Source organism: Hipposideros armiger, unplaced genomic scaffold (assembly GCF_001890085.2).
Source record: "Hipposideros armiger isolate ML-2016 unplaced genomic scaffold, ASM189008v1 scaffold_155, whole genome shotgun sequence".
Classification (NCBI taxonomy): Eukaryota; Metazoa; Chordata; class Mammalia; order Chiroptera; family Hipposideridae; genus Hipposideros; species Hipposideros armiger.
Window position 1 is genome coordinate 1,798,808 of NW_017731505.1, and position 21,713 is coordinate 1,820,520.

The 21,713-nt window shown below is 40.8% G+C and overlaps 1 protein-coding gene across 4 annotated transcripts in view; it reads left to right on the top strand.

Annotated features, from left to right (window-relative positions):
- The window catches only part of ARHGAP6 (Rho GTPase activating protein 6), a 491,641-nt gene that overhangs the window by 440,701 nt on the left and 29,227 nt on the right, over positions 1–21,713 (top strand). For all 4 annotated transcript variants that reach the window (XM_019651219.1, XM_019651220.1, XM_019651222.1 and 1 more), the window contains exons 4-9: positions 922–1,178; positions 3,107–3,302; positions 8,623–8,678; positions 11,177–11,327; positions 12,353–12,501; positions 18,742–18,921. In XM_019651219.1, the coding sequence (XP_019506764.1) occupies positions 922–1,178; positions 3,107–3,302; positions 8,623–8,678; positions 11,177–11,327; positions 12,353–12,501; positions 18,742–18,921 (989 nt within the window). The remainder of the gene's footprint in view (positions 1–921; positions 1,179–3,106; positions 3,303–8,622; positions 8,679–11,176; positions 11,328–12,352; positions 12,502–18,741; positions 18,922–21,713) is intronic.

Consider the following 21,713-nt stretch of genomic DNA (forward strand, 5'->3'; position numbering starts at 1 on the left):
CCTTCCCCCAAATTGTCCTTGCTAGAGGATTTTAGCAAATCGTATCTGCGCCCTTCACCGGCTATTTAGTGGTGAGAGTCCCCTTCCGCATGTGGCCAACAGAATGGCTCAAGTACAGATCGCACGAGCGACAGCCCAGCCTGGCTGACTGGAGACAACGTGTTGGGGTAAGGAGCACAGAGGGAGAGAGCAAGCTTCTTCCCAAGCTGCCCCTCTGTCTCCCAGGTTATCATTTCATGCACGGGCTCTTTTCCTAGGAACCTCAAAGTGTGTCCACTTAGCCAAATTTCAGTCTTTACTTCATGCATCTCTCCCTTCTGGTACATGATAGACATTATTACACTTACTTACATATATGACTCCATTCTCTGCCACCCCACCCCACTCTCGGAAGCTTTCAAGAGCAAAGGCTGGACCTACCTTTTATAAGCCTTTACTCCCCATTGTGTAATTTGACATGGTACATAGAAGGTGCTCGATAAGTGCCTGTTGAGTGAAAGGAGAAGTGCAGAGTCTTTGGCCCATGCCTTGTAAGCTTTGGGGGCTCTTGAGACATGTAAATTGAAGACTAACAGTTTGTAAAACTGTGTGCTTGGGATGATGAAAGATTCCATACATTCTATCAAAAGCGTCACATTTCTCTATAAAGCTATTCCCTTTAAAACATACTTGAGATATGTGGAGAAAAACGAGAGGCTTGGATTTCTAAAACCTGTATCCTTGATATGTACTAGCTTTCTTTATTGATATAGAATCTTTGGCCACTCTGATAAATGCAGAAGTCACCTTTGTATTTTGACTGATCCGTCAATCCGTTTAAACACAGGCATTTGTATGTCTGCTATGAGGTCTGAAACAGGAGTGAGAGTCTTCACAGGTCCAGTCTTTCTCTGAAAATGCACGTTTGTTCTTTGATTCCAGAATTCATCCCACAGGCATTTGGAATGCCCTTGTCCCAGGTCATCGCGAATGACCGGGCCTATAAACTCAAGCAAGACTCGCAGAGGGATGAGCAGAAGGACGCATCGGATTTTGTGGCTTCCCTCCTCCCATTTGGAAATAAAAGACAAAACAAAGAACTGTCAAGCAGTAACTCATCTCTCAGCTCCACCTCAGAAACACCAAACGAGTCCACATCCCCAAACACACCAGAGCCGGCTCCTCGGGTCAGGAGGAGGGTGAGTCGGCCAATGTTTTCTCTGTCGTCAATGCTGGGAAAACTGAAGATGTATAAGGTTATTTTTTGAGTATGTGCTCATGTGAAAACTGGAAATGTCGTTTGCGTCCAAGTATCTGTCAACAACTCCATTCAGGGCGAATTCGCACTGGCCATATGGCCCCTGGCACACCCTCAAAGACTTTCCCTGATCCTCTCAAAGCCCCTCCTGGGTTATCCTCCTTGGTTATCCGCATGCCCCGCCATCTCCTGAACATTCTACAACATCACCATCGCTCCCGGCCGATTGCAATCTTCTGTTGTATTATCAGACTTTCCCACAAGAGTGTGAGGCTTCAGGGAAGGGCCAGAGCTTTTTGTTAATCTCTTCGTCTACAGCTTAGAACCATATTCCTGACCCAGTGAGTTTACTGCCGGTCTTCATAAACAATGAGATTTTTCCCTTACCAATGGAACTTTCTTTTTCTCAACCATAATGTTTCTTTCAAATCAATACTGTGACAATATGGGACCATTGCTTAACTGAGCACTATGTCCTTGGCTTCCCATTTCACACTTGAAGCCAGGAAAACTGAGTTTTCAGGCAAAATGGTTGGTGATTGGCTGAGTCAGTTGATGAATCTCTACAACTTCCTGGGTCACTGAGAAACCTTCTCTCCCCTTCCTCTCACCTGGAGGCCCTGACTCTTTCTTACCTCCAGCCACTGACTACTAGTTAAAACCCCAGGCAGTTCTCACTTAAAATCTTGATTTCTCAATCAGTCCCCAACATTCAGGACCTTTCCACGATAAAGGGGCACTTAAGCCACTGCTATTTTTCAAGGCTTTGGCTATGTTTAAAAATGAAGAAATGACAACATTGTGGAATATTTGAATTTGCGTGATGGAATTGTTCTTCCAATCCTTTCATTCTCTCGGACTGTGCAAACCCATATATGGCAATAACACCAAAACTCCACGTTAGACCTTTCTGGGAATCTGGGGTCAGGCAGTGGGCCTCCCAAATGCCCTCTGTCTCCTCTGCCCAGGCCCTGCTAGGATACCAGGAGCCAACTGCTTCCTCTGGGCTTCATCAAACGATGGGTGGCTATGTAGACATGGTTGGTGCCTATCCCCGTGCCCTCAGCCTTCCCCATTCCCAGCATGCCCACCCTCCTTCCAGCTGCCAGCACCTCATCTCTTTGCTGAGGGCTTTTTCTCATGACCAGAAGAGCCCACCCATGCAGATGATAGGCTGCAAGTCCTGAGGCATAGAGTTCACCTCTCACCCCCACCAGAAGCTGCCCGTAATCAATGCCTCTTGAGACTTGGGGTCTAAGTATCCCAGCTCCCTCACCCCTCAATACGGATAGCTCTGGGGTGTTTGATCTACACTGCCCCCCAGAAGCCCCCTTGCAGTTGGACTCTAGCTGCCTTGGTGGCTGTTTTCCCTCTGCAGGTGTCTCCTGGGGCCCCTTCTCTAATAAAGTGCTCTGTGCTGCTTCTGGTGGAAACCAAACTCCAACAGTTTGATGGATTCCTCCTGTTTAAAAAATCTTCTTCCTAGAGTCATGCTTGAGTTTTTTATTCACAAGCCTTCTCTGACTTGACCTCATTTGTTGAGTATGTGATTGTTTCAAGGAACAAAGTGGTTGGGTCGAAATATTTTAAATATACGTTTGCCATCTCTTGCCTTTCATTTGGAAAATGTTGTCTGTTGTTGAAATTGTAACCGCCATTACCTTATCCCAGGTCATGGAGGTTTTCTAACTTTTTCAAAAGGTGATTTTTTTTCCTTTTTAATATACAAACAGCACAATTAAATCAAACAGTATTATTTCAATTGTGATAAATAATCCTAGGCAAAAGTATTTACTGGGTGGCATCTGGGGGAAGCTGTTTTTATTTTTCTGTCTGAACTCTTTGTTCATGTCTGTGTGTAATTTGCAGGGTGCAATGTCAGTGGATTCTATCACAGATCTTGATGATAATCAGTCTCGACTGCTCGAAGCTTTACAACTCTCCTTGCCTGCCGAGGCTCAAAATAAAAAAGAAAAAGCCAGAGATAAGAAACTCAGTCTGAATCCTATTTACAGACAGGTCCCCAGGCTGGTGGACAGCTGCTGTCAACATCTAGAAAAACATGGTAAGCAGACTCCTCTGTCAGCGAGCAAGTGCTAAAGGCTTTCATTGATTCAAGCAGCATTCATTTAAGCACCCATTTTCATTCTGTGTTCATTTGCTCAAACTCTGGGCCGAAGTTTCCTTTGTGAAGATAGTTGAGTGCTTGCTTAAGAGATTACTGGGCTAACCAAGATTGGGGGTAGGGAGGGGGAGATCTACTCGATGGCATTCAGACTGCCCGGACCCCAAGAGTCCTCAGAAGTGACCCTGGAGGCCAAGCAATTTAGGGGATGACAAGATCAGTTGAACTGAGTCTGTCCCCAGGGCCCCCTTCAAACAGAGCAGAGCCACTTTTGTCTTTTTCATACATTGAAATTACTCATAAAGCTTCCTTTAAAAAATAAGAGTCCAGCTACTTAAAAAAAAAGTTTTGAAAACCGTTCTTTAAGTGAAATGAAAATACACAGTTTTGACAAGTTTTTGACTATTTGCAGTTTTGTGGAAGGATGTCCACTTAAAATTTCTTCAGATCACCCTTTCAAAACTCAGTTCCAGTTAATATGGCGACTTCAAAATATTGTACATTTCTTTTAAAATGTTACTGAAATTTAGACTTGGTTCATCAAACTGCCATTTCCATAATGTAAATTTGTTTGCTATATAATGTTAGTGTGCAATTTGTGGACATAAGAAAAGTTTCTTAATTGCTTCCTTGCTATAAAAATAGTATGCTCATTGTAATAAGAAAAAAGAAATAAAAAACAAAGAAAATCTGAGGCCATTATGTAGACAAAACATAACAATTGGTAACATTCTCATTTATTTCTTTCTAATGAAAATGAGACTTCATTAAAAATTATTAAGGAGTTATCTAAATCTCTCCATTAACTCATTGTATATGGAACTCACTTGATAAAATATAGATGAATTAATAAAATTAATATGTATTGAAATTTTATTGGTTTATACAAAATTTTAATATATGTATGTGCACATGTGTGTATGTGTTTATCTATCTGTCTCTTCTCCTTGGAAGGTAAACTGGAGGTCAAGGAAAAGGTCTTAGTTATTTTGATTTCTCAGCAATTAGTATCATGATTAACACAATGCATATGTTCAATAAATATTGTTTGAACGGAGTTGTTTTTAAAGATAGCTGAGCAACTAAAGAGTTCAGTACTGTGAATATGTAAATTCAGCCTCAATTTCACTATGAGGTAGAAAAAGAGACACATATTTTATAATTATATTTCTTCCCTATAAAGTATATAAAGAGTGAACTGTAAGCATTTTAAAGAATTCTAAACAAGAAAACCCTATTCCAGTCATGCAAAACTCCAGTGCCAGGTTCAGTAACTGCTTTTGTGAAACAAAATTTGGTATGCCTTTTTATTTTCTTTTTGAAAATAAGTTATAATTTGTAAAATAGCATGTGCTTTAAGCTTACTGTTATTCAACAGAGTATTGGAAGTCCTGGCCAGAGCAATCAGGTAAGAGAAAGAAATAAAAGGCATCCAAATTGGGAATGAGAAAGTTGAAGTGTCACATTTTGCAGATGACATGGTTCTTTATATAGAGAACCCTAAAGACTCCACCAAAAAGCTATGCGAAACAATAAACGAATACAGTAAAGTCGCCAACTACAAAATCAATGTACAAAAGTCCATTGCATTCCTATATACTAACAATGTAATTTGAGGAAAAGAAATGAAAAGAAAACTGGGCAGTTCACTTTCTTTTTTTTGGAATTGTTAAAATGCAGTTTAGGGCTTAAAGGAAAGAAGGTAACCCGGGTGACCTTTCAAGGCCCCGATTCTGTTCTGGGTTTTTCTGGTGTTTAGACCAAATGGCTCCAGAAAAATAAGAAACATGTTCAAAATCAAACAGATATAATCTTTTGGTCACTTTAAACCAATGAATAAAGAGCAAACTTCAAAAAACAATTCTTTCATAAGACTTTATTTGCCAGTTTTTGAAATGAGTAGCAAAGAATTTGATTCGTGTTAGCCTTACAAATATTTATGAAAGATCTTTTCATTCTCTCCAAAATTGGTGTTGGACAGTTATCTAGACTCCACCTATATTTGTGTACATTACCCGTCCCCGCTTAGATTTCACCCAAATGCTTTCTACGCTATTAGGTCAAAATTCCTTAATATCCTCAATTTCCCAGGAGCACACATTTCAAACAAACAAACAAAAAACCCCAGGCAATATATGAGTCAATAAGAGTCAAATTCTGTTATAATTCTGAGATGTAGGCTGATTTTAGGGTGGGGCCCCCGCTTATTATGCCTGCCCTCATTACTTGAATTCCCTAAGCCTGAGATTCAGGCGCTCTGGCTCTAGTTTTCATTTCAGTTTCTGATGAAAAGGAGAGAAAGGTGATCACGTCCATTTCTGGGACAGGACACAGAAAGGTCACGTTTCTTTGCCAGATCTATGCCTTTTTTTTTTATGTACACCTGTTTTTATCAGTGACTGTCTTAAGTCAAACTGGACTGTATCTTCTCTTAGAGGAAAATCACTGTAAGGCTGGCTGAAGGCTGCCATCCGCTCTACCTAAAAACAAGCAAACCAATAAAAGTAAATTTTAAAACTTAAAATAAATTATAATAATTTGAGACATATAAGAATTATAGTAGTCGATCACTAGTCATTTTTTAAAATCACTGTCATTTTTCCTGAGTGGAAAAGTACTGTAATTGAGGAAGTAACCTCTTAGAAATGGGCATTTCAGAACAAGCCTGGAGGAATTCAGCACAATGAAGAGTCCCACCTGTGGAAAAACTGCTCTTATGTGATGTCTCACTGATGTAGAAATGTCAACTACTGGGAAACCATCGAAAGATAAGAAAATAAATGTGGCCCAAATTAAAATTGCTCAGACCTTCTCTTACATTAAAATGTTCTGTTTTGCACAAGGAAGACTCATTCAGTTCACTGAGGGCCTATTTCTCCTTATATAATCGTCGATGCCAGACATAATTCTGAGTATTTTATCATCATGAATTAATTGAGTCATTGTATAACTTTTGAGGTAGATCCTTATTATGTTCATTTTGCAGATGAAGAAATAGAATTCTGGATTTGATTGTAATAGCTCGATTATCTTGTTTTCAAGCTCCCAGATAAGTACAAGTGATAAATTAGTCTGGGATTTGGACTCAGTTATGAGGCAGATGCATTGATAGCAGCAGCAAGGAGGACGCAGAAGTCTTTTGAACATAGATACAAGGCAAAATCCCACTCAAGAGCCAAGCACCAAGATAAGTAGCCTCTCGCCGTGATTGTCTCAAATTACCCTGGATATTCAGGACGCCACTTTTAAGACATAGAAGTGATAAATGGGGTTTTTATAGATGTTATCTTTTCTAACTAAAAAATCCTGGAAAACCAACTAAAAGAGTCTTAAAATACATAGTGTGGCAAACCATCAAGTAAATATGCAAAAAGATACCCATTTCCTATCTAAGAGCAATAACCAGTTATGTTCTATAACAAGAAAATCATTCATATTAATATAAAAATATAATACGTCCAGAATATCTGTAATAAGAAGTAAGAAACTTGTATGATGAAGACTGCAAAGATCTACCAAGAGATATAAAACACGATGTAAGCAAATTAAGATGTTTCCTTTGTATCTGGATGGAAAGAAATAATGTTATAAAGATTAAAATTTTTTCCAAATTAATAATATATTGTATTAGTCAGAACTTTTCCAGTGGCAAGCGAGAGGAACCCAGATAAAACTAGGTTAAGCAAAGCACCCTTCCCCAAATCGTATTTACATACGGGAAGTCTGAGTATTATATCTAGCTTCAGGTACAGCTGGGTCCAGGACTCCAGTGATGCCGTGCGTGCGTGAGTCTGCTTGCTTTACTCTCAGACAGCTCTCTTCATGTGGCTGCAGAATGGCCACTGGCAGCTCCAACCTGGCTTCACCCTCCTAACAGATTATCACCCCTGAAGAGGAAACAAGCCACCAATGAAAGAACCAATGTAGTCGACGAGCATCAGTGGCCATAATTAATGGCTTGCATGGGTAAAGAAGCGCCACTCCATCATTCTGTGCCCCCGAAGTACCCAATACCTCTTGGAAAGTGCTCCAGTCAACCAAACCTGAACCCGAGAAAACTCTGGCTCTAACTATCTCTTCAGAGGAAATAATGAGGAGAGAGGAACATAAAATGTCCCCACGGGGTGTCCAAATCCAGCCGGTGGGGAAATCTACAGTGGGCCACCAATGCTGTTTCTTCATCAAACCAATTCTGAGGGGACATATCCATTCAGAGACTAAAAGGCAGATCGACCACTCCCAGTTTCTGAACTTCTGTGAATGCTGACTGGAAATGTAATGATGTTAAGGAACAAATTGAAATTTCTAATGTGGGAGAGTGATGACATTTGTTTGCTTTAAGAGACCTAATTTTTTAGAGCAGGGTCACTCAACCTCGGTGCTACTGACATTTTGGGCCAGATAATTTTTTTATGCATTGACCCCATAATCCCACTTTTAGGACATGATCCTAAGAAAATCAGAAATGTGAACTAAGACCTATGTATAGAGTTGTTCATAATAGGGTCATTTATAAAGCAAAACAAGTGTGTGTGTGTTGGGGGGACCTATATGCCATGCACAGGGGAATATGAAGTGACTTGTGCCACATTCATACAATAGGGTATTTTGCATTTATTTTAAATGACATTTCCAAGGAATTTTTACTGGCATAAAAATCCTTGTGGCATATTATTGAGTGAAATATATATATATATATATATATATATATATATATATAGAGAGAGAGAGAGAGAGAGAGAGAGAGAGAGAGAGGAGGCTAGATAAAAATAAACCAAGATATTAAGAGTGATTATTTCTGCATAAGATATTTTTCAACATATATCATTTTTCACATTTTTCTGCATTTTTTAGATTTTCTTTAATAAATACATGTTTTAATTATGATCACAAAAACCAGAAATATCTATTTTAAAAATTGATAGAGCTAAAAATCCATATAAAATTCATGTTTAAGTAATTATCCTGAATAATGAGAGAAATTGGTGCATTTTTTTTTCACATGGAGGTGTGGAAATACATATCACATGGAAACATTTTCATCAGAAATGTTCACCATCAAATGCTACTGCTGCCATAGCATGACTTGTAGGTTCCTGGAGAAGAGAGCAAGGTAAATAAGCATTTGTGCACACAGTCAAGTTACGATTGCTCTGTGTGTTGTAACCCAGTGCTGACCTCCTGTTCTACTTCTATTTTCATTTCCTGCCGAGTTTCAAGCCATCAGACAGGACTGTTGATTTTGTTTGCTTATTTGCAGGTCTCCAGACAGTGGGGATATTCCGAGTTGGAAGCTCAAAAAAGAGGGTGAGACAAGTAAGTGAAAAGTGAAGATTGTATTGTCCATTTCACTTGACTTTTAATGGAATGACCTTATGCCAAGTTCAAGCTTATGCAAATTCATTTCTAAGTAGCTTGTCTGTACCCTCCCACCAGTTATAGTATAATTGAGTCCCAAGAGGTAAAAGGCAACAAGTCAGATGCTCAGAAAGGTTGTGATCGAGTAATGGTCAAACACTTAAAAGCAAAACATCCAGAGATGTGTCCATGGCATGTACAGCCAACCAAAATTTATAAGTATATATTTATAAATATTTTATTGAAACTTCAAAAGCAGGAAATTTGGAGAGTACCTAATCAGTAATTGATAAGAAATAGAAAACAGTTGTATAGCACCCATTTTTACTAAAATGCAATACGAAAAATGCCATTAATATTCTCTTCGTATAAGATGCTATGTTTATAGCTTCACACTCTCAAAAATAAATAACTCTTATGAAGTTTCCATGGGATCATCGATTCCCAATTATTTTTCATATAGGGACTGTACCCTTGGTTTCCTTCAGCACTGCACAAGATTCTCGCAACAGAAGTTTGATATTAGAGCTACAGGAGTAGGTTCCTATGATCAGGCAGGTATCTGTGTTCATGATGGCTTCACAAAAGCAAATAATCTTTTGAGAAAAGAATTCATGTGTTGGCTAAGAAAAAATGAAAATGTTATTTTCCCTTTGTTGGTTCCTGCAGAAAGAAATAAGGAACTCAAAAATGAAGCCAAATCAAAATAGTTTTTAGTTGGAGGAAGGTGAACAAATGACATTTGCTCATAATACTGAAACTAACTGAAATAAATGCCTCTTCATTTATCTTTTTTGTCAAGATAAGAGGAGCTTTCAAAAGAAAACATGCTTTCTGTTTGGTTTGTTGGCTGGTTTTTATTTTTAATAGTCACACGAGAGACTATTGAACTCCATTTAACATTTCACAACAGGACTTGTGGAAAGGAAGATCTCATGGTGACATTTCTTAAGCCTCTCACCTGTGTGGAATTGGAGAATATTTTCACAAACATCATCTCATTAAACTCACCCACCAGCTGTAAAAGTAATGCCTTTCAACGACTTCTTTTGAGGATTAGAGAGATTAAGAAACTGAACTCAAGATCACACAATTTAGCCAGTGCTAAGTTCAAGATCATGCAATTTAGACCAAGCTGTTTGCACAGTCCATTCTTTCTGCATGTGTGTGTGCTCAGAAAAGAAATGTGGTGTGTTTGAATGTTCACAAGTAGGAGTGGCACCAGTTGGAAGTCTTCCTTCTGGCTGCCTGATGCCCACTAATGGGGAATTGCCAGAAATCAACAGGCAATTTAAGACAGTAAGGGGCATTCTCGTCAGATGGAGAGGTGGTGACTGTCAGAAATGACTTCCCAGTTATATCTGGATCCAGCAAAGGAAACCCTTTGCATGGATATCATCTGATAAAAATGTACTTAGTGCTTATTTAGACTTAGATTTCAGGTATGAAATATGCTGTACCTCACTATGTTGTCTTGTTCTGTCCCTTCTCAGCACCCGACACTTTTTCTTTATAACAATTGACACAGTATTAAGAGTTAATTAATCATATGTGGGAGTACCAGCTTGTGACCTGTGTCACTATCAGCTTGAGAGCTGGAGGAGGGGAAGGACTTGGCCTCTTTATTTGTCACCATGCTTTGAGGGCCTGGTACACAGGAAGTTTGCAGCACATCTTTGCTGAATGAATGGGTGATGAATGATTGAACACGTGAACACTTACGTAAGTTTACTGCGTCGAGTAGATTCATGAACTCCCATAATTATTTCGGCAGCACAAAACAATGCATAGGAGAAGTTGAGTTGTCAGTGATAAAAGTAGGGTGGCAGAATTATGACTCCCTTCTTGCTATTGTGTTTTCCTGCTGCTATAAATGCTAATAAACCTAATATAATGATTTGAGGCAGGAAATCCTTCTGGGAATTGTTAATATGGCTACTCTGACAAGTCTAAAGCAGCTCTTATTTAGTTATTGTCATCTTTCAAGCCTTAGTCACAAATGGCTCATCAGGGCTTTTAATTTCATTGTTTGTAGAAATATCTCTTTGCCTTCTTGTTGAGTATTTCTCTAGGATGTCAACATTCCAACATGGTAGGATTGCGAACATGCAAAAACTGCTGTATAATAGATTAATTCCTTCTTCCCACATTTATAGTTGACCCAACGCCTTAGCTCTTCCTTCCAACCTTCTGGGTGTCGTCAATGAACCCTTCTGCTTGCCTCATTAACAGTAAATCCACAGATACTTTTAGTTAATAATGCATTGAAAATATATCTATATTCATGGCTGGGTGGCATAGACTCTGCAGATCAAGGTGACATGTTGCGTGCTTCTCCTCTTTGGGTCTGCGTAAACGTAATACCAGAGGGTGCAAGTCACAGCACTTTTTTGGCTGGGCACTGAACGTAGAGGTATGGTGTTATGAGATTGCCACTTGAACCATTATTTTTCCAGTTACGCGAGGAATTTGACCGTGGTGTTGATGTCTCTCTGGAGGAAGAGCACAGCGTTCATGATGTGGCTGCCTTGTTGAAGGAGTTCCTGAGGGATATGCCGGACCCCCTTCTCACCAGGGAGCTGTACACAGCTTTCATCAATACTCTCTGTGCGTAATACAGCCATTAGCAGGAATGTGTCCCTGAATTACCAGAAGTCCAGCTCATTCATCAAAACCTTGTACATGGGTTTCCCGAGAACATTTTGGGTCCTTATTTATTGGTCTCTAATGAGTGGGCTATTTGGGGAATTTTCTGAGATTTACCCTGGGGAGAATTAGCAAGAAGAAAGTTGCAATAGAACAAATGGAAGTAGCCAAGAAGAACTTGGGATGCTTTCAGATGACTCTAGGACAGTAGAAAGTGCTATATATTGATGCTTTCAAGTAACGGCAAGAGTTCACATTGAGTCTGTGCCTAAAAATGAGCTTTCATTTATGGTGCAAGGGAGGAGGGAACCACAGGAGCCCAGAGTGAGAAAAGGGGAGCAGGCGACATTCCAGGGAAGCAGGATGGCATAGCCCAGGACCAGAATGGCCATTGAGGCTGCTTCAGGGCCGTGGAGGGGAAAAGGAGGAGGACAAGGCCAGAGCTGTGTTGGCCTCCATGTATTTTTTCCTCCGATGATATAATTCCAGTAGGATCACAAAACAGAGAGAAGACATGGCGGATGTGCTTTGTTGCATTATTGCCAACAAAAATCCCTTTGTATTGCTCAACAGAAAGGGGCCTCAAATCTCTTTTAAAAGAACTCACATTGTAAAATGTTCACCAATTCTCAGTCATGTTTGTGAATATTTACCAAAAAAGAAGAACTGCAATCCATAAAGTAAATGATGCGTAATACCAGGAAATGGAGGGAGGAGAAACTAAGGGAAATTAAATTACCTTTCTGACCTGGATTAGAGTGCTTACTCTAGATGTAACATTTCGCCAGGCCTACTCTTTATACCTTTCATAGAACCTTGCTGCCAAATTGCTCAATCAATGGGAGAGTGGATGAAGGAATAAAATGTCACTTGCCTTGATAATCCGTTTCTGAAGACTGTTGAGAGAGGGCCTCTTCTCTGAGCCTGAATGGGGTGAGCCCCCCTACCTTTTGCTTACTCAGAGCACCTCTTTTTGCCTTGCTTAGTGTTGCAGCCAGAGGAACAGCTGGGCACCTTGCAGCTTCTCATCTACCTTCTACCTCCCTGCAACTGTGACACGCTCCATCGCCTCCTCCAGTTCCTGTCCATTGTGGCCAGGCACGCCAATGACAACGTCAGCAAAGACGGGCAAGAGGTATGCACCCCTCTGCTGCTGTAGACGCGGTGACTCTTCCTTTTCCCTATTTGAAAAGGGCGAGCCATCAATTTGGTTAAACACCTCGCCTGGAGGAAATGACACCCCCTTTCCCAACTGGTCTGTCTATGTGGGAAGAACTAATGCAAGGTTTTCTCTGGATGAACCGTTCCTAAGAGCCCACAGGCCACTAACCTCCTAGGTGTCAAAGATGCTTCTCAAGGAGTCTGTCATTTCCTACAAGGATGCTTTACCCCAGGACCTCGAATTTCCATTTGTGTGAAGAAGACGAACAGTGAGCTACAGAGGTGCTTGCAGTCGTGAAGAAATGGAGTCATGGAAATGGGGGGAGATCGCTGTCCTTGTCATTAATTTGCTCTTCCTCTTTAACTTGGAGCCCGGATGTGATGTCACCTCTTTATTCTTCCAGTTTTTTCCTGGAGCTCCCATCTGCCCTATAGCTTGAAGTCTCTAGTATCTTCCTTTTGAGAGGTCCTTTCTCTCCTTAACCCAACCCCCACCCCCGAAATATGGACTGGCTTAATGCAATGAAAGGTCAGTCCCGCTTCCAAGCCAGGTATAGAGAGAACTAGAAGGTCTGATCTGCTGACCGTTGCCATGCATCTCGATGCCACATGATGCCAACTACTGAATTTCCATGGACCCTTTTGGGATGTTCTTGTTGGACCTGGTCCCCACTCAGGCCCTTAGGCTCCGGTTCACTTTGGTCACACTCATGCACTTCAAGGTGATTGTAGGTTTCACCCTTGGATGAAGGAAATGCTAGCCTCGATTTTAGATGACCTTTTAGCAAGCAACCTATTTAATCTTCACCTTACCAAGAGACCTGCTTCCCTGTTTGATACCATGAACTCATACTTCTCCTTGACCTTGGATTCCCCAGGAGATCTCAGGCCCTTTAATATGCTTACATGCATTATAAATCAACAAGAAGGGGGCCAAAGGCATTCCAAACTTAACCACAGAAACTTTAAAAAAGATCCTTGTTAAGCAGAACTCAGCTGTATTGTAGATTCAATTCTGTGTTTGCCAAACTTCTTTCCCAAAAATCATGGTCATATATAATTTTTCACTTTAATCCACAAAGTCAATTCTGTATTTCTTATCCTCATCCTCCCTATCGGTATGAGAATGTAAGTTTCCTGGGTTAGCCACTTATCTCTGTGATAGTTATAATTAGTGAAACCTCTGCTGGCTTCAGGTTGCATAATATGGCACCAACAGCTTATTTCAGCAGACACAGCTCTTTGATGGACACACTATAATTCTTGTAATTTACACCCATCTGGGTGTCATTCTTTATCAACTATAGATATAACAGAATGTGTAGAATCATCTGTGTAATCATGGGGTAAAGGCAGAGCCCCGTCTGTGTTCCTAGGTATGTCAATTGCTTCTCTGACATTTCTTAAGTACTATGTGAGAGGCAGAAAATCGGGTCTTAGGTGATTAAGAAATCATTGAGGAAAGCAGAAAGTCCAATTGAACTCAGTCTTGCTTTTTTGGAATCATTTTCAGACACACTCTTTCAGTCCAAATGCTGAACAAGACTCCATTGCCTATGCCAAAGATAAGGACATATTTTGGATAGGCACAAAGGAAACTTAGCATGCTGAAATACTAGCTACCATTTTTGTATCTCCTACCATGTCCCCGCTATGTGGTAGGGGCTGTATATATTCTGGTTAATCCTCCATTACACAGAGAGATACAATTGCCCCTATGTTGCAGAGGTGGAAACTGAGGGCTAGAAGGGTTAAGTCACTTTTCCAGCGTCCCACAGGGAGTATCCACTTATGGTTGTGCATTTGTGCATTTCACAACTCTGGGGGAGGTGCCATGTACCTCATAGTCACTGTATATATGCAGAGTTATCGGAACAATATCCCAGCAGAAGGCAGTGAAATATCTTTAGGAAGGGGCTCCTTTTTTTAAGTCCCATGAAGTTGTAATGTTGGATAGTGGTCGGGTCAGCCCCGTGGCTAGTAAAGCCCCAGCTGTGCCTCAGACCCAAACCAATCTAACTTACTAAGAACAAAAATATAGAATAGGGGGTAAAAAAGACCTACTAGTCTAGTTCACGTTTTACGTCAGGGTTACCCAGCCTCCATATGACTGACTTTGGGACTAGGTAATTCTTTGTACTGGGAGCTGCCCTGTGTATTGTGGGATGCTTAACAGCATACCTGGCCTCTACTCACTTGGTGCCAGTAGCAGCCCCTCCCCACCCCCACCCGAGTTACAGCAACTAAAAGTGCCTCTAGACACTGCTAAGTATCCTGTGGGGGCTGGGACCAAGGCAAAATCACTCCTAGTTGAGAGCACTGGTAGCTTTATAACTCACTATCCATGTGTTCTTGGAGAAATCTATTAACCTTCCTAAATCTGAGTTTCCTTATCTGAACTTTGGGAATACCAGTTCTTCAACTGGTACTGCAGAATGGTTGGGGAGGCTAATTGCTATAAAGAATATGAAAATATCCTGATAACAGCAAAGTTGTACAAGGAAATGAGAGACTACAAGGGTTTCTAGAGAGTCTTGACCTAAACCTTGAATCAAAATGAAGGATTGGGAACCCAAAATTAAAGTACCAGGGGAAATATGAGGAGAGCATTGCTTCTGTGAAATGGTTACAGGAAAGCAAGTAACCCACGCAGCCATCTTGGATTGGAGTAAAGGCTACAAAGTGGGAAAGTACTGATGAGGTATGAGGGAAAATTGACCTATGTTCATAGAGTAATGAATGTCTCCATAAGGGAGTAGGTGGTTGGTTCTTTTAAGCCCTGAATCTTTGGAAGGGTTCCACTAAGGTGGTATAATTTATGTTATAGATTGGTTAAAGACAGGGAGAGAATATGTTAGGAAGCTTTTGTATGAATAGCAATATGGAACACAGCAATTCACATTAAAAATGTTTCCATGTAAGAATGGCCTTACTATCTGAGTCATGTACGTCCTGGGCACCTTCCCTGAGTTCCTCTAAACCAGTGAGCGTTGTTCAGGAATTTTCTAATTACTCATCCTGGATGCTGTGGCATCTAGGAGGTGGAGGTGGTGAGGACATGAGGCAAATGTAGAATTAGGGAGCGCAGTGCAGTTACTGCTCAACTTCAGAGAAGAAGTAATGAACGTGGGCCAGAAGAGTTAGAAATGGCTTTGTGGAGGAGACTGAATTTAAACTACACCTCAAAGGATGTGTAGGAATTAAGCAAAGGGTACATAGGGATTGACTAAATGGACCACATAAGCCCGGCATAGAGTTGGGAGTTAGCTAAAACCCACTTCTGGTAGAAGTTAAGAGTAGAGGGATAGGAATGAGAGAGGCTCTTTGTTTATTATTTTTTCAGTTGTTTTGGCATGAGTGGGTAGAGAATACGGAATAGGGAGACAGGAGTGAGGCAAAAATTAAACTGTACAATATGATCAGGAAACAAAGCAGTTTTCAAATTTTTGTCTTATCTATTCGTTAGTGTTAGATGTGTTATCTATTTGTTGGCTAGTTGTTATGGATTGGAACACGGAAGAAAATTGAACCAGAGTGTCAAGAAGCTTGGAGGCTCCCAAAGGCTCTGCCAGCACCTTGCTACATGACCTTGTATTTATAAAATAGAGGAAGAGGGAGGAAAACAGAGTTGGGTGGGGGGTTCTGAGCTTCCTCCTTTATAAAATGAACATGATATTTCCTTTCTAATGGGTGCTTAAATTTACTGTATCATTAGCTAAAAGGATCTTAAAGGTTTCTAAAAGAGAGTATGAGAAAGATTGTTGACTAGTCAATCAGTGCTTTTCTGGGGGAAAATAGTGGGATTTTATCAAATTGTGGTATTTTTCTATCTCATGTTTGTTTTGTTTTATTCCATTTTTGTCTAGCTTGCTATTTGCTTTGCTCCTTAGGGGAAAAAAGAAATTCCCAAAGTAAGAAAGATTTCATTTCTTCTAGAAAGAACATTGCAGGGACATAATTAAAACCTCTTGAGCATTGATTTTTCAGGTTGTCCAAGAACCCTTTGGCATTGCTTGGGAAATGTGGTGTGAATATACACTTTTTGGTGAGTTTGTAGTTAGCCTTTAGTTTTCAAAGAGTCTATGAGGCAAAAAAGAAGTTACGGACCACCAAAGGCGGCATTACTGACCTTTGAGGAGAAACATGCCTCCAGGAAGTGCCTCAGTCTCCTCACCCTAGTCCTGGCCCCGCCTTGAAACCAGTTGTCCCATTTCCCCATGCTATGACATTGTCTGCCACTCAAGAGTGAGCAGTGGGCAGGGCGGGGCCGTGGTGAAGAACATGGGGCTGCCTGGAGCCAGGCCACCGGCTTCACTTCCGCCTCCTGGCTGTGGGCTCTGGGCTCTGGGCATCAATTCCCTGTCTGGAAAAAGGGCAACAGCAGCAGCTGCTTCACAAGCTTATAGTGAGAAAAAATGGAAACAGCCTGTGGAAAGCCCTGAGCCTAGTGACTGTACAGGCTAAGCTTTTAATAAGTGAGCTGTTCATATTAGGTTTAGAAGTGATCTCGAATGCTTGTTTAGTAGACCTAAACATTGTCCTTGAATTGGCTGGCTAATAATTACATAATGAACTGACCCGAAGTGCACATTATATTCCCTAGACATAGCCATATATATGCTGAGACATGGGGAGCAAGGGTGAAAGCTGTCATGAGCAAATCTCCAGTTTAAAAAAAAAACCCAGCAAAACAAAAACAAAGCAAAACAGCGTTAACAAACCACAGCGGCGTGGTCTGCAGCTGGAATCTATGTGCAATTTTACAGACGGATTGTGTTGCATTCCCAGAATAGCAACAGGGGAAGGAGAGAGCGGAAACACTTCTGGATTGTCCTTGCACTAAACATTCCTTTAAAAGAAAACAAAATCTTCTGTTCGTCACTCTTTTCCAGATGAGAAAACCCTGATAGTCCTATAACAGGGGGAGGGGAAGTGCTCCAAACGCCTTGGAATTCTAGAGGGATGAGTTTGGAAATGGCACCTATTGAATTTTATCCTTAGCCATGAATTTGCAGGAAGAGAAATGAAAACGAAAACTTGTCAAGTTTTATATCAGTGAAATAAAGCAGAGAAAAAAATAATTGAGCAGTCATACATAAAGGGCCCTTCCTTGAGAATTCCCGGTGTTCACTTCACTTGGTGGCAAACCTGAAACCAGCCTCACCTTCTAAAAATAATGCTCCCCCCCCCTCATGTGCCAGGCTGGGGTTGCAGGGCCAGGTAGCCACCAGCTCAGGTCTCCACAGGACAAGAGGGGGACCCCATAGGCTCTGTCCTGGCCATGAATCAGGGCTCTTGAATTCTAGGCCATGCACCCAGGTGCCTCTCAAAGGCTGTGTGGATCTTCCCAGGGGGAGGGTCCCCACCAAGCAGCCAGTTCCCATATGCATCCAGGAATTCCTAGATTTTCAATATCAACAGGAGAAATAAATAAAACTTGGCCGAGACCAGTGGTTTTCAGCCCCACATGGGACATGGGACAATGACTCTCACCTGGCCCCAGAACCCTCTGACACACCGAGCTTCCTGGGATGCGTAGAGGTATCTGACATGTTTCTGTCTTTATGTATGGTATTCTTGCCACAGAAATTTGCCTTCTGCCCCAGCTCCTCTGCTTTTTAGCCTAGCAAACTCTATTCTGCCTTCAATGTCTTGTGCAAATATTGCCACCTCTTTGGAATGTTCCTGAGGCCTCCAGATGCTTTGTACTCACTACTTGTAATTGATAAGTCTAGTTACCCTCTAGAATGTGGACACTTTAAAATAAGGACTGTGTTGTGATCATTGTCAAGAATTTTAAATAATTAGGTCCATGAAAAATGCCTAGCCTATGGTAGGTGCTGAGTGGATGGATTAATGGAGAAATGATAGATTGATGGATGAAGGGATGGATAGATAAATGGATAGAGAGACATCAATATTTTTAAAAGCAGACAATAGAGATTACATATAGTACCAGTTTCACAATAAATAGCTTAGAGTTGTAAACTTTTACTCAATATGCTGTTGAAATGACCACTGCACAATGAGCTTCAATGCAAGATATGAAGCAAAAGGAAAATGATGGTGTACTTATGGATTCTGCCAGAGATGATGTAATCCTTGCTGGAAAATAAAAATGGAAGGAAGGAAGAAAGATTCCATTGATTATTGAACCACTCAGCATTTTGAAAAGAAAACCTAACAATAACCCTTGTATTCTGTGCTCCTATAGGTCACTGGGAACAAAATGACATCTCTAAACTTGGCCACCATATTTGGACCCAACCTGCTGCACAAGCAGAAGTTATCAGACAAGGAATTCTCGGTCCAGAGCTCAGCCCGTGCTGAGGAGAGCACAGCCATCATTGCTGTGGTGCAGAAAATGATTGAAAATTATGAAGCCCTGTTCATGGTAGGTGGCCCTTCTTTGCAGGGCATCTCAGTAAACTGCCTATTGATTGCCTCTTGGTGGCATGATGAAACTCACGCACACCACCTTCTGGCCTACCGTGCTGGTCACTGAACTCATTGGAAGCCAGGCAGTTTGGATAGAAATAGAAATTTACAACCTATGGTATCACTGTAAGTTTGTGATTCCATGTTTAAACAAACATATTCAAATTTGAAATTTCATTTTGTTGTCCCCTAAACAATGGTCACATTTTAGAGTCATTTAATTATTCATATACACTTTCCTTGCTCAAAATATTTATAAAACCCTTCTTTTGGGAATTATATGTGGCCCTCATAAATTCATATATTCATAACCATCCTCAGAGATGGCACCTCCTCCAAGGTCAAGATTGACAGTTTACCTCCTCTCGGGAGCTTCACCTGTCTTTCCTATGTCCCTCTCATGTCACATTCCCATGTCATTTCTGTGCCTTGAACCCTATTACTGTTCTTACTGATGAATATCTTAACATTGTGCAGCAGTCACTTCTCACTATTCCCCCCAGTAGATTATAAACACATCTGAAACATGGGCTGTGCCCTTGTTATCTCCTCTCTGTATCCTCTGTACACTTTTGGAAGGCCCTTCATCTGGCAGGCACTCAATAAATATTTTTTTGATTTGTATTGAATTACCAGTTCCTGTTTTCCTTCAAAAAACTGCATTGCTTGCTCCAACTTCCCTTGAAACATTGGAACAAATGCCAACTCTCCTCTATGTCTGTTCACCACTCATATTGCATCTCAAAATTTACAGGAATTTTCTCCATGTTTCTTCTCCAATTTCTCTTGTCAGTGTGCACTCACTCACTGTAAATCTTACCTATTCTGTTAGAGCCTTTCGTGTCTTCTTTGAACAAGTGTGCTAGCTGCCTCTTGAATCTCCTTAACATTTTGTCTATATTTGTCAAATGCTTTGCATTAGATTTACTTCCATACTTGTTCTATACCAGTTATTTTTTTTATAAATTTGAGAGCCAGTCATTTAAAATTGTTTCCCCCTATATCCTACCCTATGTGATCATGACCAAATAATTCAATACTCAATAAGCATCAACTTCAGCTTTTGTGAAATGGGAAAAATGAAAATATGACCTATTTCCCAGGGTGGTTCCCAGAATCACTTGATATGTGAAAGTATTCTGCAAACTGTAAAATTCTATGCAAATTCTGAGCTGGTTCAAATCTCAGTCTTCAACACAACAGGCATGAAAATCTTGTTGACATAAAGTTCAATCAGATGTTTGGTTGACAGCCTTCTAGGTGGTGATTTAGGGACCACCTCCTTGCATCTTGAGACTCTCCAATCCCCTAGGATTTATGGGCCAAACCTAGAAGGGACATACATCATGTCCACTCACATCCCATTGGCCAGAACTCACCCACAAGCCATATTTAACTGCAAGGGGGGCTGGGAAATGCATTTCTACTGGATGCCCAGGAGGGACAGAAAATTCATTTACCATGGTGAAATGTTCACTGAGGTGGAGCCATGTCTTGCTTCTCTTTGAGTCTCTGAAACACCGCCCGTGCATTGTACACAGTAAACTTTCAAAAATTGTGGAATTAGTCATTGACTCTATATAAATTTCACACCTCAGCCAAAATCCTCATAATTAATTACATATTTGGATGAATCAAATGACTGAACTTTTCAACGTTTTCATCAAGTTTTAAGTCACATATCATCTTGCCAAGGAGTCTTGGCATTACTTCATGCTCTCTGGAGTTTTTTTAAACAAAATAGTACCTTCATCAATCTTAATTCTGTTCTCTAAATGCTGTATTCTAAGCAAAGTTCTTTATATGAAACCACAAACCATCAGACATTTCTTCTCATCTCCGATATTAACAAAACTCTTCCTGGCCCCCTTGGAAGTATAGTTGCCACCATTTTAATTGTGCCATTACTCTCCTCCCACTTCCTGCTACCCAGGCTACTAAAAACAGCAGAAGAGGGTCATTTTCCATCTTTTCCAGCATTTTCCAAATCTGACCTTTGTTTGCTGTTCTCTGTAGAAATCGATGTCAAGACTTTCTTGGGTAATAGCTCACATTTGGGTCCCCCAGTTGTGGTCTTTACTTCTCAATGAGGCCTTTCCTGGCTACTGTGTCTAAAATATAGCTCCCCCCACACACACACACACACACAGCCTCACTTCCTATTCCCTTTTCCTGCTTTTTCTCCTCAGCACTCACCACCACCTATATAGGGTTTGACTAATTTCTCTTGTTTGTGGAGTGTTTCCCCACCAGAATATAGCTCCATGACAGGATAAATTTTTGTCCTTTTCCATCTATTTTCTTTACTGCATTACGTCTGTGCCTGATACATGGTAGAAACAGGAAATGTTGGTTGAATGAAGGAATGGCTCGGAGGTAGTTCTGTGACATGTGATTTCCATAATACTAATCTTTACTCCTTACACGTATGAAGAGGTTCGGGCAGGGAGGAATTAAGTTTAGGTTTCTCAGGCTAAGTTAAACATGAATGTAAGCATTCTTGATCTCCTTAGACGGACAGTGGGAATCATATGTTGAGCAAAAGGGCAGTGGGGTGAGCAGAGAGGTGGGACAAATATTCCAAGCCTGGATCAGGAAAAAGAAAACTGGCTCTGGAACCAGAAGAGTTTGCTATAGTCCTATCTTTGCTACCTATTAGCTATGTGAACTCACCTTCTTAGATTTCTATTTCTTTAGTTATCAGAGGACTGGGTTAGAATGAATGATTAACCAAGGTCCCTTCTACTT